Raw genomic sequence first — 23,472 nt, forward strand, 5'->3', positions numbered from 1 at the left:
AGACTTGTTAGAGTTTATTCTTCGTTAGTTTGAAGATTAAGAAGAAAGTTTTTTTTTTTTTTTTAGTTCTGAGGCTAGCACATTGCAGAAGAGTAGCACTCATGCTTTAGGTATTGGCATTTTATTATCAGCATTAATGTTTGACGCTTTAAAGAGCCATAGCTGTGCTAGCTAGGCATGGGACGATAACCATTTTCAAGGTATACCGTGGTTTGGAAAAGTCAAGGTTTTAAAACCGATCAAATTCTCTGATATATCGTATTTTAAGGTCAACAGTATCTCCAGCTAAAAAGAAATCCAGAGATGCCGTTTTAAATTGTAAAAAAATCGGTGTTTTAGAAACTAATGAAGACAGTAGAAGTCAATGATTGATTTGAATTATTCAGAGAAATATTTTAAATGTTTCTTAATATAAGATATATTGTGTTCAAAGTGGGAAAGGTTTGACTTTTTTCACCCAGACATTTAAAAAGAACATATTTTAGAACAGCAATCGCAATACTGTGAAACCGTGATATTTTTATCCAAGGTTATCATACGGTCAGAATCTTATACCGGCCTAGTGCTAACTAGCTCTGAGATCACTTAAGCATTTTAAAAGTAGATTTGCTCTTGGGTTCAATTAACTTAAAACAAAGTGAAAACACATTTCAAGTGGAAATGTGTGTTAATTAAACCAAATGCTCTTTGTAACTAGTAGGGTTTATTTAATTTATCTAAAACAATGTTCCCTCTTTTAAAACAAGAACGTGTTTACATGGACATCAGTAATCAAATTATTTGTCTTAATCTGAATAAGACAATAATGTGATTAAGGTGTTTACATGAGTTGCTTTTTGAAAGTTCCTTTCATGATCCAATTTTACAAGTTATAGCGCATAATTCGATTAACCCTTTCAGGCTCAAATTAAATTCTAGAAACAGGCAAAGTCTATGCTTTTAACTGTTGCAAATCAGCAACGCCTGCCTTGAGAGGGTTAACATTTCCTCTGGAGTTTCGTGTAATTTCGGGTGTTTCATTTTTAATTTGTCAACTTTAACTTCAGTTTGGCATTTTCACTTTCATTCAGGAACATTTCATGCATGCCCCCCATGACAAACGAGATATTGGATGCGAGTATGAACTGCTGGAGGAGTGTTGTTTTAATGGAATTTGATACCACACGCTGTATGGAAAAAAACTCTGCATTTCACGATACAGGTGTCTGTGGTCCTTCACTGAGTTGGTAGGTGAAGAGAATAGTGTCAAGTATGGGTCTCAAAATGTGGCAAAAATCCTACATGACGGTAATAGTTTGATAGCATTGTTTACATATCTGTACTGCTCTTCAATGTGACTAAACTCAGCATACTCCACATCCTTATTCAATTTCTGTTTAGTTCGATTATGACTTCGTTTGGATTAAGGAAATCAAAACTCGCTGATTACATGGTAGTCTCTTAATTAGAGTACTGTCTTAATCATAATAAAATCAGAGTATTGGTGTCCATTTAACTTTTACTTAATTTAGGAGTGGCGCAGTAGGTAGTGCTGTCGCTTCACAGCAAGAAGGTCGCATGTTCGAACCTCGGCTCAGTTGGTGTTTCTGTGTGGAGTTTGCATGTTCTCCCTGCCTTCACGTGGGTTTCCTCCGGGTGCTACGGTTTCCCCCACAGTCCAAAGACATGCGGTACAGGTGAATTTAGGAGTGTTAAGTTGAACCTCAAGTAGATTTTACATGATATTGACAAGTTATATGTATCTGATTTAAGATTTAGATCATTTGTTCGTGCAAATTGTTACAATGATTTTTTTAGTCTTAGAGTTATTTTTTTTTGTGTGGTCTGTTACACCATTTTATGTATTTTATTACTTTTATTTTAGACTAGATGATAAAACTATAGCTGAAATCAAATATATAATGTTACGTAATTACATTTTTCATAATTCTAAAATAATTAAATCACTATTACATAAATGTTTTAATTAAATTTTTTAGTGATTTTGATAAAATCATATAAATAAATTAGAAATATTTCCTTGGCAAATGAAATTAAATGTGCTTAAAGTATTAATTTTTTGTTTTTGTTGTTTTTCAGGTAAAATGGTTTTAGCTTTAACTCTACATGGCCTGATCACAACAATACAGTGTTTTAATTGGTTTTCTAAATGTACACTGCAATACAAATACATTCTTTCTTAGACGTTAGGTCTTATTTATTTAAATATCTAAAAGTCATTAAATCAAGAAGCATTTAGTTGATAGTAGTAAAAAAGCTGTCTTGTTTAAAAAAAAAAAAAAGTCAAAATCAAGTGAGTCTTAAAAAAAAAAAACCTTCAAACATGTTTAAACTCTCTTAATTTTAAATTGTGTTTTTTTCTCCAGAAAACAAGACAATGAGTTTTACTAGTCTAAGAAATCCTTCTTTTATTTAAGATTACTTTGATTTATGGAATTGAAACAAGACAAATTCTTAAAAATAATTTCTGCTGTGTATTTTTTATATTTCTGTTACATTAACCGCTGATGTTATGTTGTTCATTATTTATTATTCTTTTTCATTATTATTATATAGTGTTTGTCTTTTTTATATTTTAGTTTAGTTTTGAATGAAACTAAATTATTATATATATATTAATTATATTAATTATATTATTATTATAAATTAATTATTAGTTATATTAATACTAAGTTTTAAGTTAACATTAATTTCATTTTTTCATCTCAAATAACTCTAATAACCCTACAATATGGTAGAAAAGATCAAAATGCTACTGGTACTTCAATGTGACTGAGATAAAGGTCACACTTCCTGTTTTCAATTAATGTAGTGTTACTATACATTACAATTCCCTAGACATTTTGACCAGTCAGTTTCTATTTTCAGGATTGCAGTCATTGAGAATGACCAAAAAGAAAACAATCACATTATTATTTATAAATTGATTCATTTTAATCAACTGTATAGATAATAAAAATCACATTTGAAAGATTTTCCATAATAATCCAGCATGTTTAATAGTCACGATTGAGTGTAATTTAACACACAATCTACTGTATTTCAAGCTGGGAAGTGATAAACATGAGCTAGACGTAACACCAGCTATACTGTACACAGCTCAGTAATGCCATCTACTGGTAAAAATAATCAGACGTTCGCTTAATTTACTGCATGAAAACTTCAGTTTGACAAACCACATGAAATATATGAAAAATACATGTGTGCTGATTCAGTGACAGGCAGAGAAAAATGAAGAACGAATGAAATGCTGCATTATAGAAAGTTTTTGTTTAAGAAGTGGGCCAGAGCATGTTTATTTTATGTCTTCCAGCTAAAAAAAGAAAGAAAAAAATCCATGTTTTATGTTCTAATTAATTAGCTAAGGATACAGCAGTGGCACTTCAGTCAATGTAGAAGATCTCGCCGTTACACGACTGTGTTGCGTATCGATCCGATCTCATCAATCTGACACTCCACGACATCTCCTTTCTGAAAAACATCGTTAAAATCACTTCATTATACAATTATACAATACACTGACCTTCAATATAACAGCAATTATATTAGGGAATCAATAGAAAAAAATCTTAAAATAATTTCTGCCTCCTTAGGAGAAAGATTTCCACTATTCTCTTGGGAATTAATTCACTGGAAATTGGCTGTATTTTTAACAGAGAAAGAATCAATGCTCTTTAATGGGACAGAGATGGAATATACGTTTGTGTGTGTGTGTGTGTGTGTGTGTGTGTGTGTGTGTGTGTGTGTGTGTGTCTCACACACACAACTGGTCAAAAGTTTGTGCTTTTTGAAAAAGTCTTGCTCACCAAAAAAAAAACAAAAAAAAAGCATTAATATTCTAAAATATATTTACTATTTTAAATAACTGGAATTTGTTTATTTTTTATTTTATTTAAATGTAATTTAGCAGATTTTTTTATAGTATGGTTACTCCAGTCATATGATCATTCAGAAATGATTGCAATATTTGGATTCGCTTTTTAAGAAATGCTTATTTTTATTTATTCACGTCAAGTCAAGTTGAGCTTAATTGTCATTCTGCTACATGTGAGGACAAAGAGTGGACATAGAGCTACATAAATAAAAATTCATAAAAATGAACACAACACTGGACATAAGAGTAATTTTAAACCTATACATATCAAACATATCGGAGAGATAATCTAACTATTCTAACTTCTAGCTATATGCATATACTATACAATACCTGACAAATTCTTGTCATCTATTTAGAATTTAAGAACAGCAAATAACTTGACTTCTAGTTGTTCATTTGGTATCAAAAGTGGCTTATATGAAAGGCAAAGGCCTGTAGATTAGGCTTTTTTTTACCTAAATACAATATGATCATGCCTTGATTTTTAATTATTTAATTAGTACAGTAAGTCTGACTTTACTTAGACTAAGGTCTTGTTACTTAAAAATATTGTACAGTATAGAATATAAAATCATGGTGCAGTGGAAAAAGAATTATCGTGTATGACTCCCATGAGCTTGGAGCACTGCATCCATACATCTCTGCAATGACTCAAATAACTTATTAATAAAGCCATATGGAATGGCAAAGAAAGCGTTCTTGCAGGACTCCTGAGGAGTTTATCAAGATTCTTTATATTCATCTTACCCCAGAAAGGCTCAATAATGTTCATGTCTGGTGACTGGGCTGGCCAATCCTGGAGCACCTTGACCTTCTTTGCTTTGAGGAGCTTTAATGTGGAGGCTGAAGTATGGGGAGTGCTGTCCTGCTGAAGGATTTGCACTCTCCTGTGGTTTGTAATGTAAATGGCAGCACAAATGTCTTGATACCCCAGGCTTTTGATGTTGCCATCCACTTTGCAGATCTCTTGCACACCTCCATACTGAATGTAACCCCAAACCATGATTTTTACTTCACCAAACTTGACTGTTTATTATAAGAATCTTGGGTCCATGCAGGTTCCAATAGGTCTTCTGCAGTATTTGTGATGATTGGGATGCAGTTCACCAGATGACTCATCTGAAAAATCTGCCTTCTGCCACTTCTCCAAATGATCAACTAGAAGTCAAGTTGGTTTGTTGCTCTTACAACTGGGGTCGATGACAACACTTTTGTAAGGTGGTGTACATACTTAAATTGTACACATAACCTAATGCAGACTATACAATTACTTTTCTGTACGACAGAGCAATGTTGTGTAAAAGAGGTACTTTAGGGTTGAAGAAAACTTCAATGTTATTTGTGGTACATTCATGGGCAAACAGTTTTTTTTCATTGAGTCCTTGTAAGATGGAGATTAAGTAAGGTGTACAAAGCATTTAGAGAGAAGAGCGTTTCCTACAGGTGGTTTGTCTAATTTTAGACTTTTTTTCAAATAAAGTAACAATAAACACTATAAATTTAATCTGCCTCTTATTTATTTTGAATATTTATTTCATTTTTGGTAAATAATTTTATCTAAATTAATCTGAACAGCAAATCAGAAAATTAGAATTATTTCTGAAGGATCATGTGACTGGAATAAAATAGGCCTCCACGATATTGGAAAAGTCTGACATTGCGATATTTTGTTTTGCTGCGATTATATATTGCAATATGAATACAATTTCACCAAAATAGGTCTATTTGTGGAAAAAATATAATTTAGATGGGTTAGGTTGATTTTGTAATGGAATGAATCATGTACAAAATGGTATTAAAAATGTTCTTAAAAACTTTCTTGAAATGCTTTTAGAACGCATACAAATGATAAAGGCCCATTCCCATTTCTATTTTTGTACCTATACCCCTTCCCCTTGGCCCTTGAAACCAAGTGTGAAGGGAAAGGGCTTCAAAATTTACCCCTAAGAATTGGGACAGCACTACAGCACCTGCACACATCATCATATGTCATCGCGATCTCATGCTTCATATGAGATCAGACGATCGAGACTGCTGTAGTGATTCCAGTTGTGTTATTTTTTGGTATTTATCTTCAGGAAATCACTGAAGGCATATATTACGTTATCATGTCGATATAATGTGGCATACTGTGACTATACTGTGTATTTACACAGTGGCAATATTTATCAATGTAAACACAACAACATTAACGTTATAGCAGACGCTGTAAAGAGCTCATTCTAGCCACTAGACTTTTCTGACAGGGTATCCCATGTGTCAGATGTGAATGTAGCTTGTGGGACTACTATACGGGAGTTCTTATCATGGATTATAGATAGCGAAATTTAGCAGTTTTAGCAGAGGTTTTTTAAGCATGACTGTAAAACACAAACGTGGTTATGATAATGTATTAAAACATATGCTTGTTGGTCGTAAACATTCGTAATAATGGCAAAAAAATACCCATTTTACCCCTTCACGTGAACGCGCAAAACTAGGAGTAGGGGTAATAGGAAGGGCTAAGGGGTAGAATTGGGATTGGGCCAAAGTTTCACTCTGTTATGGTTATACAATGACTTCATAAACCTCATGTATTCTAAATACATGTGACTATATAACACACACATTGAGATCTCGATGGTGAATTAAATAAAGTATTAAATAAAATGTTTAAATATATTCAAATAGAAATCAGATATTTTAAATGGTACAAAGTTTTATTTATTGTTTTTTTAGCTGTTCAAATAATGGCTAATCAAATAAATGCAGGCTTGGTGATCAGATGTGACTACATTAAAATAAAAAACTAAAATCTTTTGACAGTGTTATTTAGTGTTTGTGAGAGAGATACTAAATGCTCTGTTAACAGCTTCACTGGTGAAAAAACAATGCGCTGTTACCCAGTGGAGACTTTATTTTAGTGTGCACGTGCAAATCCCAAAAGAGCAGACAAAATTGTGTTGTGTTAGTTTATTTTAAGTTACTCATACGAGTCAAAAGGCAACAGTTTCTAAAGGAATGAACACATCTCGGTGTGTAAATGGCATATATAATCACCCAGGATTAATGCTGGTCATTTTGTTACAAGCTGATATTTAGTTTGAATGACGTGGTAGCTGCTGTTCCCTTGGGTATTTTGTTGAATAAATATCAGTGTTTACATGAATGACAATCATTAATGTTACGAGTTGCTTCCAAACTCATCTAAAACTAGCCCAAAGATTGATAACACTACAGACAAGTCATAACTAGAATGCTACAAGTAAGAGATGATAATCCTTCATTGTTTACCTGCTCTTTTGTCTATGATGGTATTTTTGTCTCAGCTCAACGCTTAGTGTCTTCAAATTTGAGTGGTTCATTCTCATGACACTGACAGTCACATATAATCTTGACCAATGCACACAGTCTGAGCCAGAGACACATGATTAGTTCACCTTTAGAATCTTTGGGTTTTTGAGTCGTTCGTTCATCACGTGACAGGCTGAACAGCATGTAAAGAGTAATGACTCGAGAGATGAACGGATCAAATGTTTTTACGGCTCTAAATGCATATAATTGGATGAACAAATGATTTAAAAGACTTGAAAAATTAAAGAAACCACCTGCACAAATGTGCGGATGAATGAATCCCTCCCTGAACGGACTCCTCATCCCTGAGTCACATTTAAGATTCAATCAAAATGAACGAATCATTTAAGAACAACCCACTACCATCATGTCTAAAACCGCATGGAAAACAGAAAGTACACCGATTCCTTCACCGGAATAGAATTAGGATTGGGCCTTAGTGGCAGAGCTAAAACTCAGCAGGACGGGTCATTGGCCCATGAACCCTTCCTGCTTGTTGTTGAACTAATTCTTAACTGCAGAGGCAATCCAATCACAACTTAACATTAAAACAGCCGTCATAATATTATTTATTCATTTTTAATATTATTTATTGGACCTTTTTGGGTAGCTATAAAATTAAACAAATGTAAAACAGGATGTACGTTAGGACCATTGTTATCATTTACATGCCTCAAAATGATCTTTTGTACTGAAATAGACATATTTACCTCCCCATATATTGTTCCTGGCTAAAATGTCATGTGAAATGATATTCAGACTCACACAGGTAGCATTCAACAATGAATAAGCACATAATCAGCGCTCAATGTTATCGTTGGCATAAGTATTTTATGCAAAAATAGAAATTTTGCATGTTGCTGTCATGGATCATTAGGACAAAAACAGCTTTTTACATGAATAAGATCAATTTTATTGCCATGGCACATGTTGTTAGGAAATGCTGCATTTTTTTTTTCATTTATTTCTTGCAATAATGATGAATTTAGAACTCAAAACTGCAGAACAAAGGTACTCAAGGTACACACTTGATTCTCATATTTTCTTAGAAGTTTAATGTTATTGTAATTAGGCATGGGACGATAACCGTTCTCAAGGTATACCGCGGTTTGGAAAAGTCAAGGTTTTAAAACGGCGTAGAGTGCTGAAGTTTGCCCTGCATGCTTGCGTTTTTCAAAGGAAATTTCTTTGGTGCGTCAATCTTCATTCATTCATTCATTTTCTTGTCGGCTTAGTCCCTTTATTAATCCGGGGTCGCCACAGCGGAATGAACCGCTAACTTATCCAGCAAGTTTTTACGCAGCGGATGCCCTCCAGCCACAACCCATCTCTGGGACATTCACACACACACACACACACACTCATAAACTACGGACAATTTAGCTTATCCAATTCACCTGAACTGCATGTCTTTGGACTGTGAGGGAAACAGAAGCACCCGGAGGAAATCCACGCGAAGGCAGGGAGAACATGCAAACTCCACAAAGAAACGCCAACTGAGCCGAGGTTCGAACCAGCAACTCAGCGACCTTCTTGCTGTGAGGTGACAGCACTACCTACTGCGCCACTGCCTCGCCCTGCGTCAATCTTTTCAATGCTATTATTCAAAAAGGTAATGATTCGGTTTTAAAACGGTCAAAATTTAATGCAATACCAATACTAAGGTATGTGTAGGATTTTCTATTTACTTTTTTTTTTTTTTTAGGACTACAGTATCTCCTGCAGAAAAGATGCTGTTTTAAATTGGTTTTAAAATAAATGAAGACAGCAGAAGTCAATGATTCATTTGAATTATTCAGCCTGACATGTTTACTGCTCAAATATGTTTCTTAAAATAAAACATACTGTTTAAAAGGGGAAAAGGTTTTTGTTTTTAACCCAGACATTTAAAAAGAATATATTTTAGGGCAGTAATCGCAATACCGTAAAACCGTGATATTTTTATTCAAGGTTATCATACCGTCAGAATCTTAAACCTGTCACGCTGGTAGACAAGGATGGTTATCGTTTATCAGTTTTACAGCATGTGAACGAGCCACGGGTGTGTCAGAATTGTGCAGAACAAAATGACATTCATGATACAATTCTGAGGGAAAATAAGGTAAATCTTGGAATTGCAACTGCAAGAGAAGCAACTGATAAAAATACGCTTCCATAATTGCAATATTATTGTCATTTTGTGTAATATTTCTTGTGCATTTATTAATTTCAGTTAACTCTTGTCTCTTTTTTGTAGTTTTATTATCCTACACTGTAAACTGAAATGACTACAAATGTTTTTGTTTCTTTGATTTATTTTAATAAGTTAATCACGTTTCAACTAGTTAAACTTAATATTTATAGTCTGATAGATATTAGTTGATGACTAGAAAAGTTCATTTGATTCAACAACCAAAAATTAAGGCAGCAAGACGTTTTTACACTGTAGAAAAGACCGTTAGACAATGAAGAATCATTCCCCATTAAGAATGTTTCTTGTTAAAGAGTATAATCCACTACAAGCTGAAAGAACAGCTGATGTAGTAGAACAATAAGTCAGTAATTACATCTTTGCAGCATTTTGTTCTTCCTCTAATTCCCTTCGCAAATCAACTTGAATGAACGTCAGAACGCCGATGCTAATTAGAAAGCTTAAATGCTGAACCCGGCGCCTCTCTGCTTTGATTGTGTGTGTGTAACCTGACATGACGTCAGTATCAATGAGGTCGTTGCAGCTGCTGTTGTGTGTTTCAGCTGTTCTCATTGTGTCAGTGTGTCTTTATTGGCGCAGCTAAACAAAGGTTTGAGGAAAGGCTGTAAACGGGTGTTAACAGGCTGCCAGGTGCAGTGATTGTGGGTTGTGACGCTAAAGCCAGTAATGTTGAAATATACATCGATTTTCCTATAGAAGGGCTCACCTTTAGAAACACAGGTGGATTTCTGAACACTCCCACACCTGGAGGGGTTCCGGTCAAAAACACATCACCGGGATAAAGAGTCACAAACCTGCAGGAAAACATCAAATTAAGCCACACAAAATATATAAGATGTTTTTAGTGGAGGATATTCGTAAAAATTATGTAATAAAAATATATAATAATCAGTGTTGGGGAGTAACGCTTAACAAGTAACACGATATACATTATAATTAGGGCTTGACGTTAACTTTTTTGATCACCAGCCACTATGGCTAGTAGTTTTCGTCGCTACTAGCCACTCGCCATTTTCAGTTCACATTTCTAATAAATTATATATGCAGAAATTTGACTTTGGCATGCAAAAATTACTTAATTTCCGATTTGTTATGTTCACATGCTGCCTCGTTTATTTAAGTCTTTTGCGTGTTGTGTATGAGCTTGCTCAATGAGCATAAGCAAAAGGGTTGTGCTTTCAAAATGCCACATTACACTAACGCCCCATTCACACGGGGCTTCAGCGTCAACGCTTGACTGAAGGCGTGTCTGGAGTTGGGGCTAACGCGATCATCATAGCAGCGTCAGCCAATGAAATTCAATCAGCAATAGGCCACTGTCTAGCTGGTGTATTTGCATACAGTGATGTGATTGGCTGTCGCTTATGTCGGTGGTCCCAACTTCCTCTGAAGCGGCGCCGACAGATCCACAATGCAGTTCGGCAATGCCTGACGTTACCCATTCAAAGTGAATGGGGCGTTAGTTTTATTTCCCATGACTTTTAAGGGATCAACACTAAGGATTTACCTAATTTTTCTCTGACCACACCAAATTAATTATTTCCTTGCCACAAATTTTAAACATGTTATTAAAAAAATAATTGACATACAGTTGAAGTCGGAATTATTATCCCCCCTGTTTATTATTTCCCCAATTTCTGTTTAACAGAGAGGGTTAGGACTTTTTCAACATATTTCTAAACAAAAGAAAGAAAGAAAAACCCAAAAGTAATATAACGCATTACTATTTATAAATTTTATAAAAATATTTTTTCACTTTTTGGGGAGTGACTCAATATTGACTTGCATTACATACATTAGCTTTCCCCAACACATTATAATAATAATAATAATAGATTTTATATATAATAATCAAATTTAAAAGATAATCATTTAATTTATTAATTTAAAAAAAAAATATTTAAAACACAGGTGAAAATGTTTATTCTGCATGACATTTCTTGTAAAAAGGAAACTATTGTAAGATGGATGGATAGAGCATTCAAAAGCAGTGATTTTGCTTACTGTGAGACCCAGGCCACCACCTTCTCCGTCTGGAAGATCATTTGATTGGTGTTGCTTTCCTGAACTGTGGCTCCGTTCACGAAACAGCGAATGCCCAGCTTATGAACATCTGTTTAACAAACAACATTGACGTGATTACTTTCACAAGTATTAATTTAAAAACTGGGAACTGCTCGCCCACTGTTTTCTTGAAAACTATGTATTCAGACATACATACCGTTTTTCAAATACTATATATTAGGGAGGTATGTGATTTTGATGTAACATAACTAATCAGAAATTAAAAATGAACAAAAATTAAAAAATTTTAAGAAATTTTTTTAAGAAATTAAAAACTATCAATTAGTACCTGTATTAAGTACAACCTCAATCCCCATCAGGGCATCATTGTTTCCATAAGAGAGTTTTGCTTGTGCAATCCTAAATAAATAACGTAATACAACGCCAGTAGCTCCTCCCCTTCCGCTACGAAAGCAAAGCTGTGGCCATTGAGTGCATGAAGTGCTCGACGTTCCACACTTCATTTTATTGTTTGTAAAAATACATCGGGATATTTAAAGGGCACTTTTTAATATCATTTTCAGTGTGAATGTGCTACTTGCAGTTTTTATGCTACAAAATGGCGTAGAAAAGTGCGCAAGTATGCTATGTGATGACATCTGTCAGCAGGGGGCGTAGCACGTGAGGGGTAAAGGATGACAGAGTGCGTAGGGCCCTGGAAACGTAGAGGTCCATCGACTGGTAACGCCCCTGGATGTAAGTGTCCAATGATTAATTTTGATATGTTTTGGACACAGAATGATATCTAAGGGTGCTTTCACACATGGACTTTTGTTTTGGAACCTGTCTCCTTTGCCCAGTTAGCGCAGTACGTTTAGCATATGTGAATCCAGCAATCGCGCTCGGATCCGTGCCAAATCAATCAGTCCGAGATCGCCTGAATGAGGTGGTCTTGGCTTGATTGAAACAAACTCGGGAGCAGATCGATTGTAGTGAGAAAACAATACGATCCAAGCCCGGCTATATCACAGTGTATTATGGATATGTCATAGACATATATTCAGCTATATGAAGAGAGAATTATGAGTAGAGCCGGATCTCATTCCTACTGGTAAATGTGTGTTTCATGTAAAAGCCTATAATGCATAAGCCAACTGCTATGTATGACAAAGTCTTACCTGTGATTTACACTTGCTGACGATGTCTGTGGGTGTCAATATTCAAAATGAAAGCAGCTTTTCGCTTATGATTTCTTTATTGCTCATCATTATAAATTAAAATAAAGACACATGAGAGCTGAGCGGGACTCTAATCAATATAAACCGTGACACTCTGACTTGTGTGAGGAGAGTTTACGCGCACGTTACTTGTTTTAGCTCTTTTGGTCCGTTTAGAAACTTTGCCGTGTGAAAGCAAACCACACTAAGAACAAGGAGCAACATTGTAACAGTTTTAATCCACGTTTAATGGAACAAATGAATCGATTCACAGGTGTGAAAGCACCCTGACTTGTTGAGGAGCACTCAAGTGGACTGAAATATTTCTTGGTGGGATCTATCAAAGATCTGAAAGTCTGAATTGTGTTCTGAAGTGTCTGAGTGGCCATGTTGGTATTCCCTACTGAAACACAGCTTCATATGTAACACAATGTCCACCAAAACCTGTTCACTGGTACAGTACAAGCTGAATTATTTAGTTAAGTGGAATTTATTTATTTTATTTTTTTAAAGAAAGACTAGTGCCTATTTAAATAAAAATATATACAGTTGAAGTGAGAATTATTAGTCCTCCTGAATGATTAGCCCCCCTGTATATTTTTCTCCAATATCAACAGAAAGACAAAGTTTTAGCTACTAATTCATATTAACCAGTTTATTTTATCTTTGCCATGATGACAGTACAGTTAAAGTCAGAATTATTAGCCACTCTGAATTATTTACACCCTGTTTATTTTTTCCCCAATTTCTGTTTAACGGAGAGAAGATTTTTTTCAACACATTTCTAAACATAATAGTTTTAATAACTCATCTCTAATAACTGATTTATTTTATCTTTGCCATGATGACAGTAAATAATATTTGACTAGATATTTTTCAAGACCCTTCTATACAGCTTAAAGTGACATTTAAAGGCTTAAGTAGGTTAATTAGGTTAACTAGGCAGGTTAGGGTAATTAGGCAAGTTATTGTATAATGATGGTTTGTTCTATAGACTATCAAAAAAATATAGCTTAAAGGGGCTAATCATTTTGACCTTAAAATGGTTCATAAAAAAATAAAAACTGCTTTTATTCTAGCTGAAATAAAGCAAACAAGACTTTCTCTACAAGAAAAAATATTATCAGACATACTCTGAACATTTCCTTGCTCTGTTAAAAAGAAAAAGAAAAAAAATTAATTAAAGCTAATCATTCTGATTCAACTGTATACTCCCACGAGCCCTTCGGGCAGGTCGAGATAGATTTAGTTATTATATTATTATTATAGATCAGTTATTATGTCTGTCGTACTATTGTTACACTTTCATTTCTGTTTTTGATTTAAGTACCTTTCAGAGAATCAGTAGTAACCAGCGCTGGGCCGAGCGGACAAAACGTGTCAAATGTTTTTCCCAGCAGCCACTGCTTTCCGTTACGCTTCATCTGCCAATCACGAGCACTCACATCATTCGCTACAGTGAAACCTGCAATATAGGATAGGGCTTCTTCTTCCTGAGACAAACAGACACGTAGATATGACAGACATTAGGTTGAGCCATATATTTATCTCATCAAGAATCAGGCTTGTAGCCGGCCTGCTTAAAGTGGTGGTGATTTTTTGCAGTTATTCGCCTCATTTTCTATTACATTATTAGGTTCAAATACTCCATTTAGTGACATTTTTAACACTATTTTAGCTGGATTAGCTTGTTGGATGGTCAATTTTTAATGTACCGAAAATATTTCCTAAAGAACTACAACTTGTTTTTAAAATACAAAGATATTATATTATATATCATTAGAAAAAATGTAGCCTGTTGTCATTTTTTAGACAAACACCAAACTGGCCAGCACTTTCAGCTTTCCTCAGTCAGATTTTGGCCATTTGAATAAAAAACAATTAAAACATAATGAATCATGAACATTTTAAAAATTAATGGATAACAACAGCCTGATTAGTTTTAAAATTAACTTTAATGTGGGACGATTTTTGCTGCTTCAGACCTTTTCATTGGTCAATTGTTTCTCACAAGACTAACAATAAAAGTTAGGCTACTTGTAAAATATTTTGTGTGGTCTTAAAACCTTCAATGGATTATTTCGACAATTTATGATGGCATAGTAGTCAAAATAGAACAACTGAGAAAATAGTGGCAAAAATTTTGGACCAATGGCAAATTCTGAACATTTGTCAGTGGGGGACAGGTCTTTCAGCCTACAAAATATAATTCTCAAAAAGATTGTTATGAGCACATGCATTATTATAACAGCTAAAATCTTAATCGATTTCACCCAGTTACTTACAAATAGAGTATGATGGGTAACAAAATTGTGATTTATTATTGGAGAAAATCTATAAAAATAAAAGAGACAAAAATAGTATGTACATTTGAACAGAAATTGAATTTGACTGCATTATACGAGTATGGCTGAAAGGAAAGAAAGGAAATTGTAATCTTTTAAACCATTTTAGATAATATTGTTTCATGAATAATTTGAAGGTATTTACCATTCTGTGTACAATAGAAGTGCACAAATATAAGATCAGAGCTAATCTTTTTAAATCCAAGTGTGTTGTAATAGTGGTGCATGTAATATTTAATGCAATATAAATGTATGTAATATAAAATAACGTGTAATATTTAATCTAGTAACCCTGAAATATCCAATTAACTGAACAATTCCATTTTAAGATATATTTGTCAACAAATCACTCTGTTACCTTTATATGCTTCCCTTTCCGGCCAATCACAAAGGCGAGTTCCACCTCCCAGTCCACTTCCTGTAAATGATGAGCCATCACAACATGTGAAACAATTCACAAAAGTTTTTCAGTTGGACATGACTAACAACTATAAAATATGTGAAGAATTTCATATGTTAATATGAGAGTAAGTTATTCTCATGTGTTGTTGAATTAAAGTGACACCGGTTTATTTTGACCCGTTTACACCTGCTATGAAGATGTGTTTTAGTCAGTCAGATCACAGGTATACAATTGACCTTATTCTTCAAAGCGGAAGTGCGCTCGTTTTTGCGATTGTTTTAGAACTTCCGATTCAGTTGCCTAAGGGAGAAATGACTGTGCATAATAAACGGTCAAACTACTTGCTCTACAAACAAGTGTTTGCATGATCATACAGATAAAAAATAAGAAAATATTAATTTGCAACATCAAGCAGCAGAACAAGCAGAACATCTAAAAATAAATGGAAGGGAATGAGACCGAAAGTCTCGAGCCAAAAAGAGTCAAATGGCTACGCCCGCTCGTACGTGAAGAATAATGTGAACAGAGACACATTTTACTTTACAACTGCTATGTTTACACCTCAGACTCAACTTTATTATTCCATGTAGAGAAACTAAAATTGTTGCAACAAGTTACCATAACACAGTCAAAGTTCCATGTTCACATTAACAAAACATTACCACACAACATACAGCATATTTTAGGTGCATCTCCCGCCCTGCATGCTGGACTCTATTACACTGACCTCTATCCCTCTGACCAATTGGCCACCATTATAAAAGAATTTCTAATTCTATTTGTCTTGCAAATACGTAATCTAAAACAACATCCTGATGGCAGTGGCTGAAACACAGAGTACAACGGGTGATCCGGCGTGCATAAGATACCCTGAGCTCTCTTTAACACATTCATTCATTTCTTCTTCGGCTTTGTCCCTTTAATAATCTGTGGTCTCCACAGCGGAATGAACCACCAACTTATCCAGCATATGTTTTATGCAGGGAATGCCCTTCCACCTGCAACCCATCTCTGCGAAACTCTTTAAAACATAATTACAGTAAATTACCATTGGGCCAATTTAGTTTAAACTGATGATCTTGCCTGCCACCTTCACAAGGCCACTCAACTTGTTCTTATTTGACAGACACAGATTACCATACCAAGCTACAATGCAGAAAGATAAAATGAATTCAATAAATTGTTCATAAAACAGTGTCATCATAGAGGTACAACCAAAAAGTTTTCTCTGAACAAATCAGTCTTTCTTGAACTTTTTTATAGACAAAGTCTATAAACGACCCCTAAGTCGATAACGACCTCTAGGTATGTATGTGTCAACAATTTCAATGTCCAAACCTTTAATATTTGTTATGATGGGGGTAGGACATTGGGTTCGTTCTTCGTACCTCACTTAAATGATCTAAGATGATTTGGCAGATCCTGGATCTTTACATCTTGATAACTGATCTGTCACTAATTTGGTTCTTCAAACAAGTTCGCGAATCAGATTAGAATGTCTGGATAAACTGATCTGAGATCGCTGCGTGTGTTGTGAAGGACTGATCTATCGATCCTTGAAATCATGATCAGCAATGCAACGATTGGCTGACGTCACAGCAGCGTAATGACATCATCTGATTAATATTCAATTATCCATGTGAGCAAAATTACATCAAATTAGCAGTAAACGGCTTGTTAAATATGACACGCAATAACCTTCCACATTTGTCGTGAGCTGCAGGCTTTACACTTTCATGTGTCAAGTGTATTCATCATGTATTTCAATGCATATCAACGTATTTAGTTCTACATTTAGAAAAGATTTTCTTTATTATAGTAGCCGTTTTTTAATCGGTGTAAAGAATAACTGGTTGTTTACAAAAGCATTTTGATATTGGTAAAGGCGTCTGCAACTTTTGTGAAGCATCAAATCACCGGCATATCAACTGTCAAAACATGTTTATGACTGCATATGTATTATTGCTTTAAAAAAAAGAGTCACATATTGTGCATTTCTATTATACACAATTTGTACTAAAGCGATTTTAGATAGAAGTTTTCTCTTTGCACCACCAAGTGGAAGTCTTTGTACTTTCATTTCGAGGGTGCAGATTGCATAAGTTTTATTAATATGTATCATTTTATTTATTTTATTAATGACTACAACTATATATATATATATATATATATATAGTTAAAAATATGTACCATTTTCCCAAGTGTATATAACTACTACTGTAAGAAAATATTAGAATTCGGAACATACTTTCTGTATTATCTTTGCTTGAACTGAGCCGATCTAATCCTGTTTATATGAATTGAACCTGCTCCCGATTAGGTTTGACCTAGCAGAACTGTTGCTATGACAACAACTCTCGGATCAGCTTAGAAGAATGAAACGATCCTGGATCGTGTCAAATCGTCAATATCCAAATCCAGCTAACTGAGTAATCCACGTACGAAGAACGGACCCCTGGTGATAGGTAGGAATCTATCACCATGTCTTTACTTTTATTTACATTCAACTGGAGAGGAAATCTAGCACACCAGGAAGTAAATTCTTCCACAACAGGACCATGACCCAATTCCTGATCGTGGAAAAGACTCACAATGACTGAATCATCAGCATATTTAATAATATGACAGTTTCCATACATACTCTGATAATCATTAGTTTACATGATGAATAGAAGAGTTCAATACAAAAGACCAATACTGAAAGTAAGAAAAAAGCACAGTTGGCACCGTTTAATGGTCTTTTGTGGATGTTTGAATAAATTTGACCTCAAGAGTGGTAAAAAAAAAAAGCAATCTGATCTAATGCAATGCATTTTTAATTGGACCTGACAGAACAGTACAAAATCAAACAAAAAAAAAGTCAGTTCATGACTCATTTTAGAGATAGTTCTCCGAAAACTGAAAAGTCTTGTCATTTATTCATCCTTCACGTCTCACAAACTTATCTGAGTTTCTTTTTCTGTTAAACACAAAAGACATTTTGAAAAATATTGGAAACCTGTAACCATTGACTTCCATATTTATTCTTCCTACTATGAGTGTCAACAGATACAGGTTTCTAAACATCTTCTTTTGTGTTAAACAGAAAAGAAATAACCTCACAAAGGTTTGGAACGACTTGATGGTACATAAATAATGAGTATATTTGAATTTTTGGGGTGGACTGTCTCTTTAAGCCGCAGAGCTCACCTGACTCTCGTCTGGCAGAATGATGTCATCATTAGGGCCGGTGATGGAGCAGGGGAACTTGCTGAATATGATGGGCTCTTTAGGAATGGGGGCGTTTTGCTCTAGACAGTGGTCTTTGTAATTCATACCAACACAGACCACTTTCTCTGGATTGGTCACTGGAGAGAGCAGTCTGATGTCTGACCGCGGCAGCACATTCTGACCACTGGACAAAGCCCTGGGACACAGAGAAGCAGATAACATTAATTAATAAAGTCCTTATTTACTATGTACTAGGACAGAAAGTAAGTACAATGAGATAATAAATAAGGTTAGGGATTAGTTTGGTGATGGGTAAGTTAAAGGTTGGGTTATGTATAGATGTATAATAGTGTAATTATACATGTATTTACAACCAGATCAAAAAAAAAATGTGTACAATGTAAAAACATGTATATTTATAATAAGTGTCTTGTACTAAATTATTTATTTAAATGTGAATACCTAGTAATTAAGGTAACTTTAAAACTATCATTAATAATATCGTTAATAAGACCATTAATAATATTTTATTACATTCATATAGTGCTTTTCTGGGCTAATAATGAGCTTTTATTCCAGTTTATTCAGAACTAAAAGAAATAATACTTTCCACAGAACAAAGAATATTGTAGGAAATACTGTGAAAATGTGCTTGGTCTGTTAAACATTGCTTTTGGAAATATTTGAAAAAGAATTTTTAAAAAAATTCACAGGAGGGCTAATCATTTTGGCTTCAAGTGTACTCTTACCTATACATACGGCATTGAACATCCACAGTAATTTGTACATTTCGCTATTTTAATTAATGATTATTTTATATTAATTATATTTAACTCGTATACACAGAATCATCCTATGTAGACATATAAAGGTTTCATTATAAGATCAGAACTGTTGTTTCACCCTGACTGGATGCCTTCCAAAATAAAATGTTAAGCCCCCAAAATGAATATTAATTCAGAAATGAAACTTGATCAAAGTCAAGGTCACATTTTTTTTATAAGGTATCTTAAAACAGCATGGATGCTGACCAAAGGGCTTCACAGACTGATTAAAATACAAACGTACTAAGCAGAATCTTGACAAGTAATCTATGAAACAAATTAAAGTAGTAATAAAAAACATTTAAAAAGTCTATACAAAATAAAACAAAAATGTATGAGTAAGTCTGTGAGAAGAGGGTAGGTTTTAACTGATGCTTTAAAGATGCCTAATATAGGAGAAGCTCTAATCATTAAACAAAGTGTATTTTATACAATAAACCTTTTCTTTTTGATTTTAACTCAGATTGTGGGACATTAATTAAAGTAACAGCTGGGTTGAAGGTCTATGAGATCTCTGGGGAAAATAAAGACTTAACAGCTCAGAACTGTAGCAAGTCCATGTAAAGCTTCAAATATATCAATTAAAACCCTAATATCAACTCTACAATCAATTAATTCCTATTTATTTATCGTTTATTCTATTTACCCAAAATTAACTCTATTAGATTTCTTTTTTGTTGTAGCCAGGGAGGGTTTATGTGGGTAAGCCCACCGCCCACTGCTGAAGGTCCAGTATTTATAATTTGTTGTCCTGTACAGAAGCTCCCTTGTTCCATTCTGACTGTTATTTCATCACAAATTGTGGGGTTAGGGGGAGTTCAAAGAATGTTTTAGGACCCAGCGGAATTCTTTGCTGGTTTGTAGCTCTGGCTGAAGCTGCAATCACACTGCACAGGCATGGGCTGTGTCCAAAATTCAAATTGCATACTTCCATACTATATTGTACACTAAAAACAGTATGTGAGCCGAGTAGTATGTCCAAATTCATAGTATTTGTAAAATAGTATGCGAGAAGTACTCCGATGACCTAGTACTTCTGGTGGAATTTTGAAGTGCGCATCTCATGCATGCAACGCTAAACCATGATGCACCGTGAGAGAATTCATAAATGGAATACTGTATAGAATGTACATTTCGAGTAGTAAATTCAAATGCAGTGCCTACTGAGTAGTAGGCAATTTTGGATGCAGCCTAAAGCTGCGGACACACTAGAGATTGAGCATGCGAAATTCTGTCGTACAGCGCTGTCAAAAGGGGCAGGATTAAACAATATGATTAGACATTAAAAAAAGCAAGTGATTGGTCCATATTTTAATTTTTGTCCAGAGAGGTCATGTTTTGATCCTTGACTGGTCTCACGCAGTCAAGTGATGCGATTTCACAGGTCAGAGTTCACCGAGATTGAACTTTGCAACGCAGTGAACTGCAAAACTTGATGCACGATCTTGCATTTCCGATCTGACGCATTCACCTGGGTATGAATGGAAGTCTATGGGGAGAAAAGTCTAGTGTGACCGCAGCTTTACATTCATAATAGGGCTGCACGATTCTGGCTCAAATGTAAATCATGATTTCTTTTGCCTAAAATCAAGATCCCCATTTTTTCTCACGATTCTGTAGATGTAAAATAAAGGTTAATATGATTAGCCTATTATTATTGTTAATTCTCAAACATATGGTGAAACAATAATAATAATAATATTATTATTATAATAAATATTATTATTGTTATGTTTGAGACATGTGCTTGTCATCTGTTTTTGACAACATTATTAGACCATTATATTTCCATCATATATAGGCTAGGGTTGTTATACTGACACAGTAAACATTTATTTTCATGCACAACACTTTGTGTTCGCTATGAAAGGAAAAACATCAAATGCTTGTCGTAAACATAACTCTAAAATGCGATATGATCATTTTAATCATCTGCGCCCAGGTTTCACTTTCACTTCCTATAGTGCGGCTCATGGCTGCTGTCACTGTGAGAAAAAACACACACCTCCCGCATGGCCCTCAAATGATCGCTCTGTGCAACAAACTGAAAGTTTTTTACAACTTCATTACCTGTTATTCACAACCTATGCAGGTTCTGTTCACTAAAGTAGGCGTCATTTGCATCCACGCGCGCGTTCTCTGCATTAAACAAACAGTGCGTCAGCTCACGTGTGATTTCGCGTCCGTGATCACACCATTACATGAGATGTGAGAAATTATATTTCTGGGTAAATTATACCTTATAAATACACTATGTGACACTTTTAACGCCATTTAAAGGTGTCAATGTTGCTCTGAAGAATTCTGCCGCCGCCGTCTCTCCTGACCTTAAAAATATAATTGGCTGAATCGTAGAAAAAGCTGAATTAGGATCGTGTGTTGGGTCGAATCGAGATCGAGATTTTTTTTCGATTATTCGTGCAGCCCTATTGAAATCACATCATGTGACTACATGAGATCAATAGAAGATCAGACATAAACTTGGTACCGAAATTTTAAATATGGAGCAATCACTCACTTAATTTTTTGTAAGTATAATAATCTTGTTTAATCCCACACCTTATCGCAGCGCCGTGAGACAGAATTTTGCAAGCTCAAACTCTAGTGTGACTGCGCCTTTACACTATTTACCATCAAAGGCTACGTTTACACTGCAGGCAAATTATTCTCTATTTTCACCTGGGGATATTATTCTCTATTTTCACCTGGGGATACTCATCCCGAGGTCCTCAGATTATGCGGAGTCACTGATTGGATCCAAGACCAGCGACGTGATGATCCCAATGATTCCATATCCGGGACCAGGCCATATCCTGAGCTGCTGCTGCGCTGATGGTCGTGGGGAGTGGAGAACATGAGTCTGATTCCAGCGACGCTCTAGGGACAGACGAGTCTTCGCTGAGGCCATCTTCCAGCCTAAACCACGACGAATGAAGTTCTGCACAAGAGTCTGGTTCTCTCAAGGTTTTTTTTCTTCACTCCCATCAGGTGAAGTTTTTTTTTCCCTCTCCGCTGTCGCCACTGCCTCGCATGGTTCAGGATTGGTAGAGCTACGCATCAATGAATTTGCTCTTCAGTGTTTGAACTCTCAGTAATGATTAAATCACACTGAACTGAGCTAAACTGAACTGAACTGAACTTAAACACTAAAACCTGAACCACACTATTCCAGTTACTGAACCACACTGTTCCAGTTACTATGACCATTTATGTGAAGCTGCTTTGACACAATCTACATTGTAAAAGCGCTATACAAATAAAGCTGAATTGAATTGAATTGTGGCCTGAATCTAAATCTTTACGTGCGACTCATGTTTGTTTTTGTCATGACAGTGTAAGCATCCCAAACCACATAGAATCCGATCTTTTCAATTCTGATATCTGCCTCTTTCATATGCGGTAATAAATCAGAAACAGATTTGATGTTCTGCAATCTGACTGCAGTGTGAACGGTCATGTTGGAATTCTTGTGACTTTTACATCATGTCGATTGACACGTGTCATTATTCTGTCCTGGTTGGTGCTTTAAACTACTCCCCAGCGGTATTGCAGAATAGCACACAGGCAGGGCCGGAGTAAGCTGAACTGCTGGGGGGAGGGGGGGGGGGGGGTGATGGGAGCTGTCGCGGACGCCGCCCTCTCAATTCTACCGCCCTAGACGCAGATATAACTGAGGGCGCGGGTGGTGAGGGAAGTGTTGCGGACGCCGCCCTCTCTATTCTGCCGCCCAAGACGTGGATATAACTGAGGGTGCGGGTGGTGAGGGTAGTGTCGCGGATGCCGCCCTAGACGCGGATATAACTAAGGGCGCGGGTGGTGAGGGTAGTGTCGCGGACGCCGCCCTAGACGCGGATATAACTGAGGGCACGAGAGGTGAGGGTAGTGTCGGGGACGCCGCCCTCTCTATTCTAGGTCGCCTCTATGGACGCGCCAGCCCTGCACACAGGGGAAATACTTTACCCCCACAATTGAAGGTTGTTTATTTTGAATATTTTTTTTTTTTAATGACAGCTAGCTCTCGTTAACCAAACATTAAGCATTAACCTGTAATCAAAAAAGGATTGCTTA

General features: G+C 35.4%; 1 protein-coding gene across 11 annotated transcripts in view; it reads right to left on the reverse strand.

Moving 5' to 3' along the window:
* The window catches only part of fahd2a (fumarylacetoacetate hydrolase domain containing 2A), a 53,265-nt gene that overhangs the window by 7,761 nt on the left and 22,032 nt on the right, over positions 1 to 23,472 (reverse strand). For 4 of the 11 annotated variants that reach the window (XR_012383653.1, XM_073909275.1, XM_073909274.1 and 1 more), the window contains exons 3-7: positions 18,560 to 18,776; positions 15,326 to 15,385; positions 13,953 to 14,115; positions 11,406 to 11,514; positions 10,108 to 10,195 (exon numbers count right to left, since the gene is read on the reverse strand). Coding sequence is in view for 10 of the 11 variants with exons in the window: in XM_073909275.1 (XP_073765376.1) it covers positions 10,108 to 10,195; positions 11,406 to 11,514; positions 13,953 to 14,115; positions 15,326 to 15,385; positions 18,560 to 18,776 (637 nt within the window). In the remaining variant the exon portion in view is untranslated. 11 annotated transcript variants of the gene reach the window in all.

This window comes from Danio rerio, chromosome 8 (genome assembly GCF_049306965.1).
Source record: "Danio rerio strain Tuebingen ecotype United States chromosome 8, GRCz12tu, whole genome shotgun sequence".
NCBI classification, from domain to species: domain Eukaryota; kingdom Metazoa; phylum Chordata; class Actinopteri; order Cypriniformes; family Danionidae; genus Danio; species Danio rerio.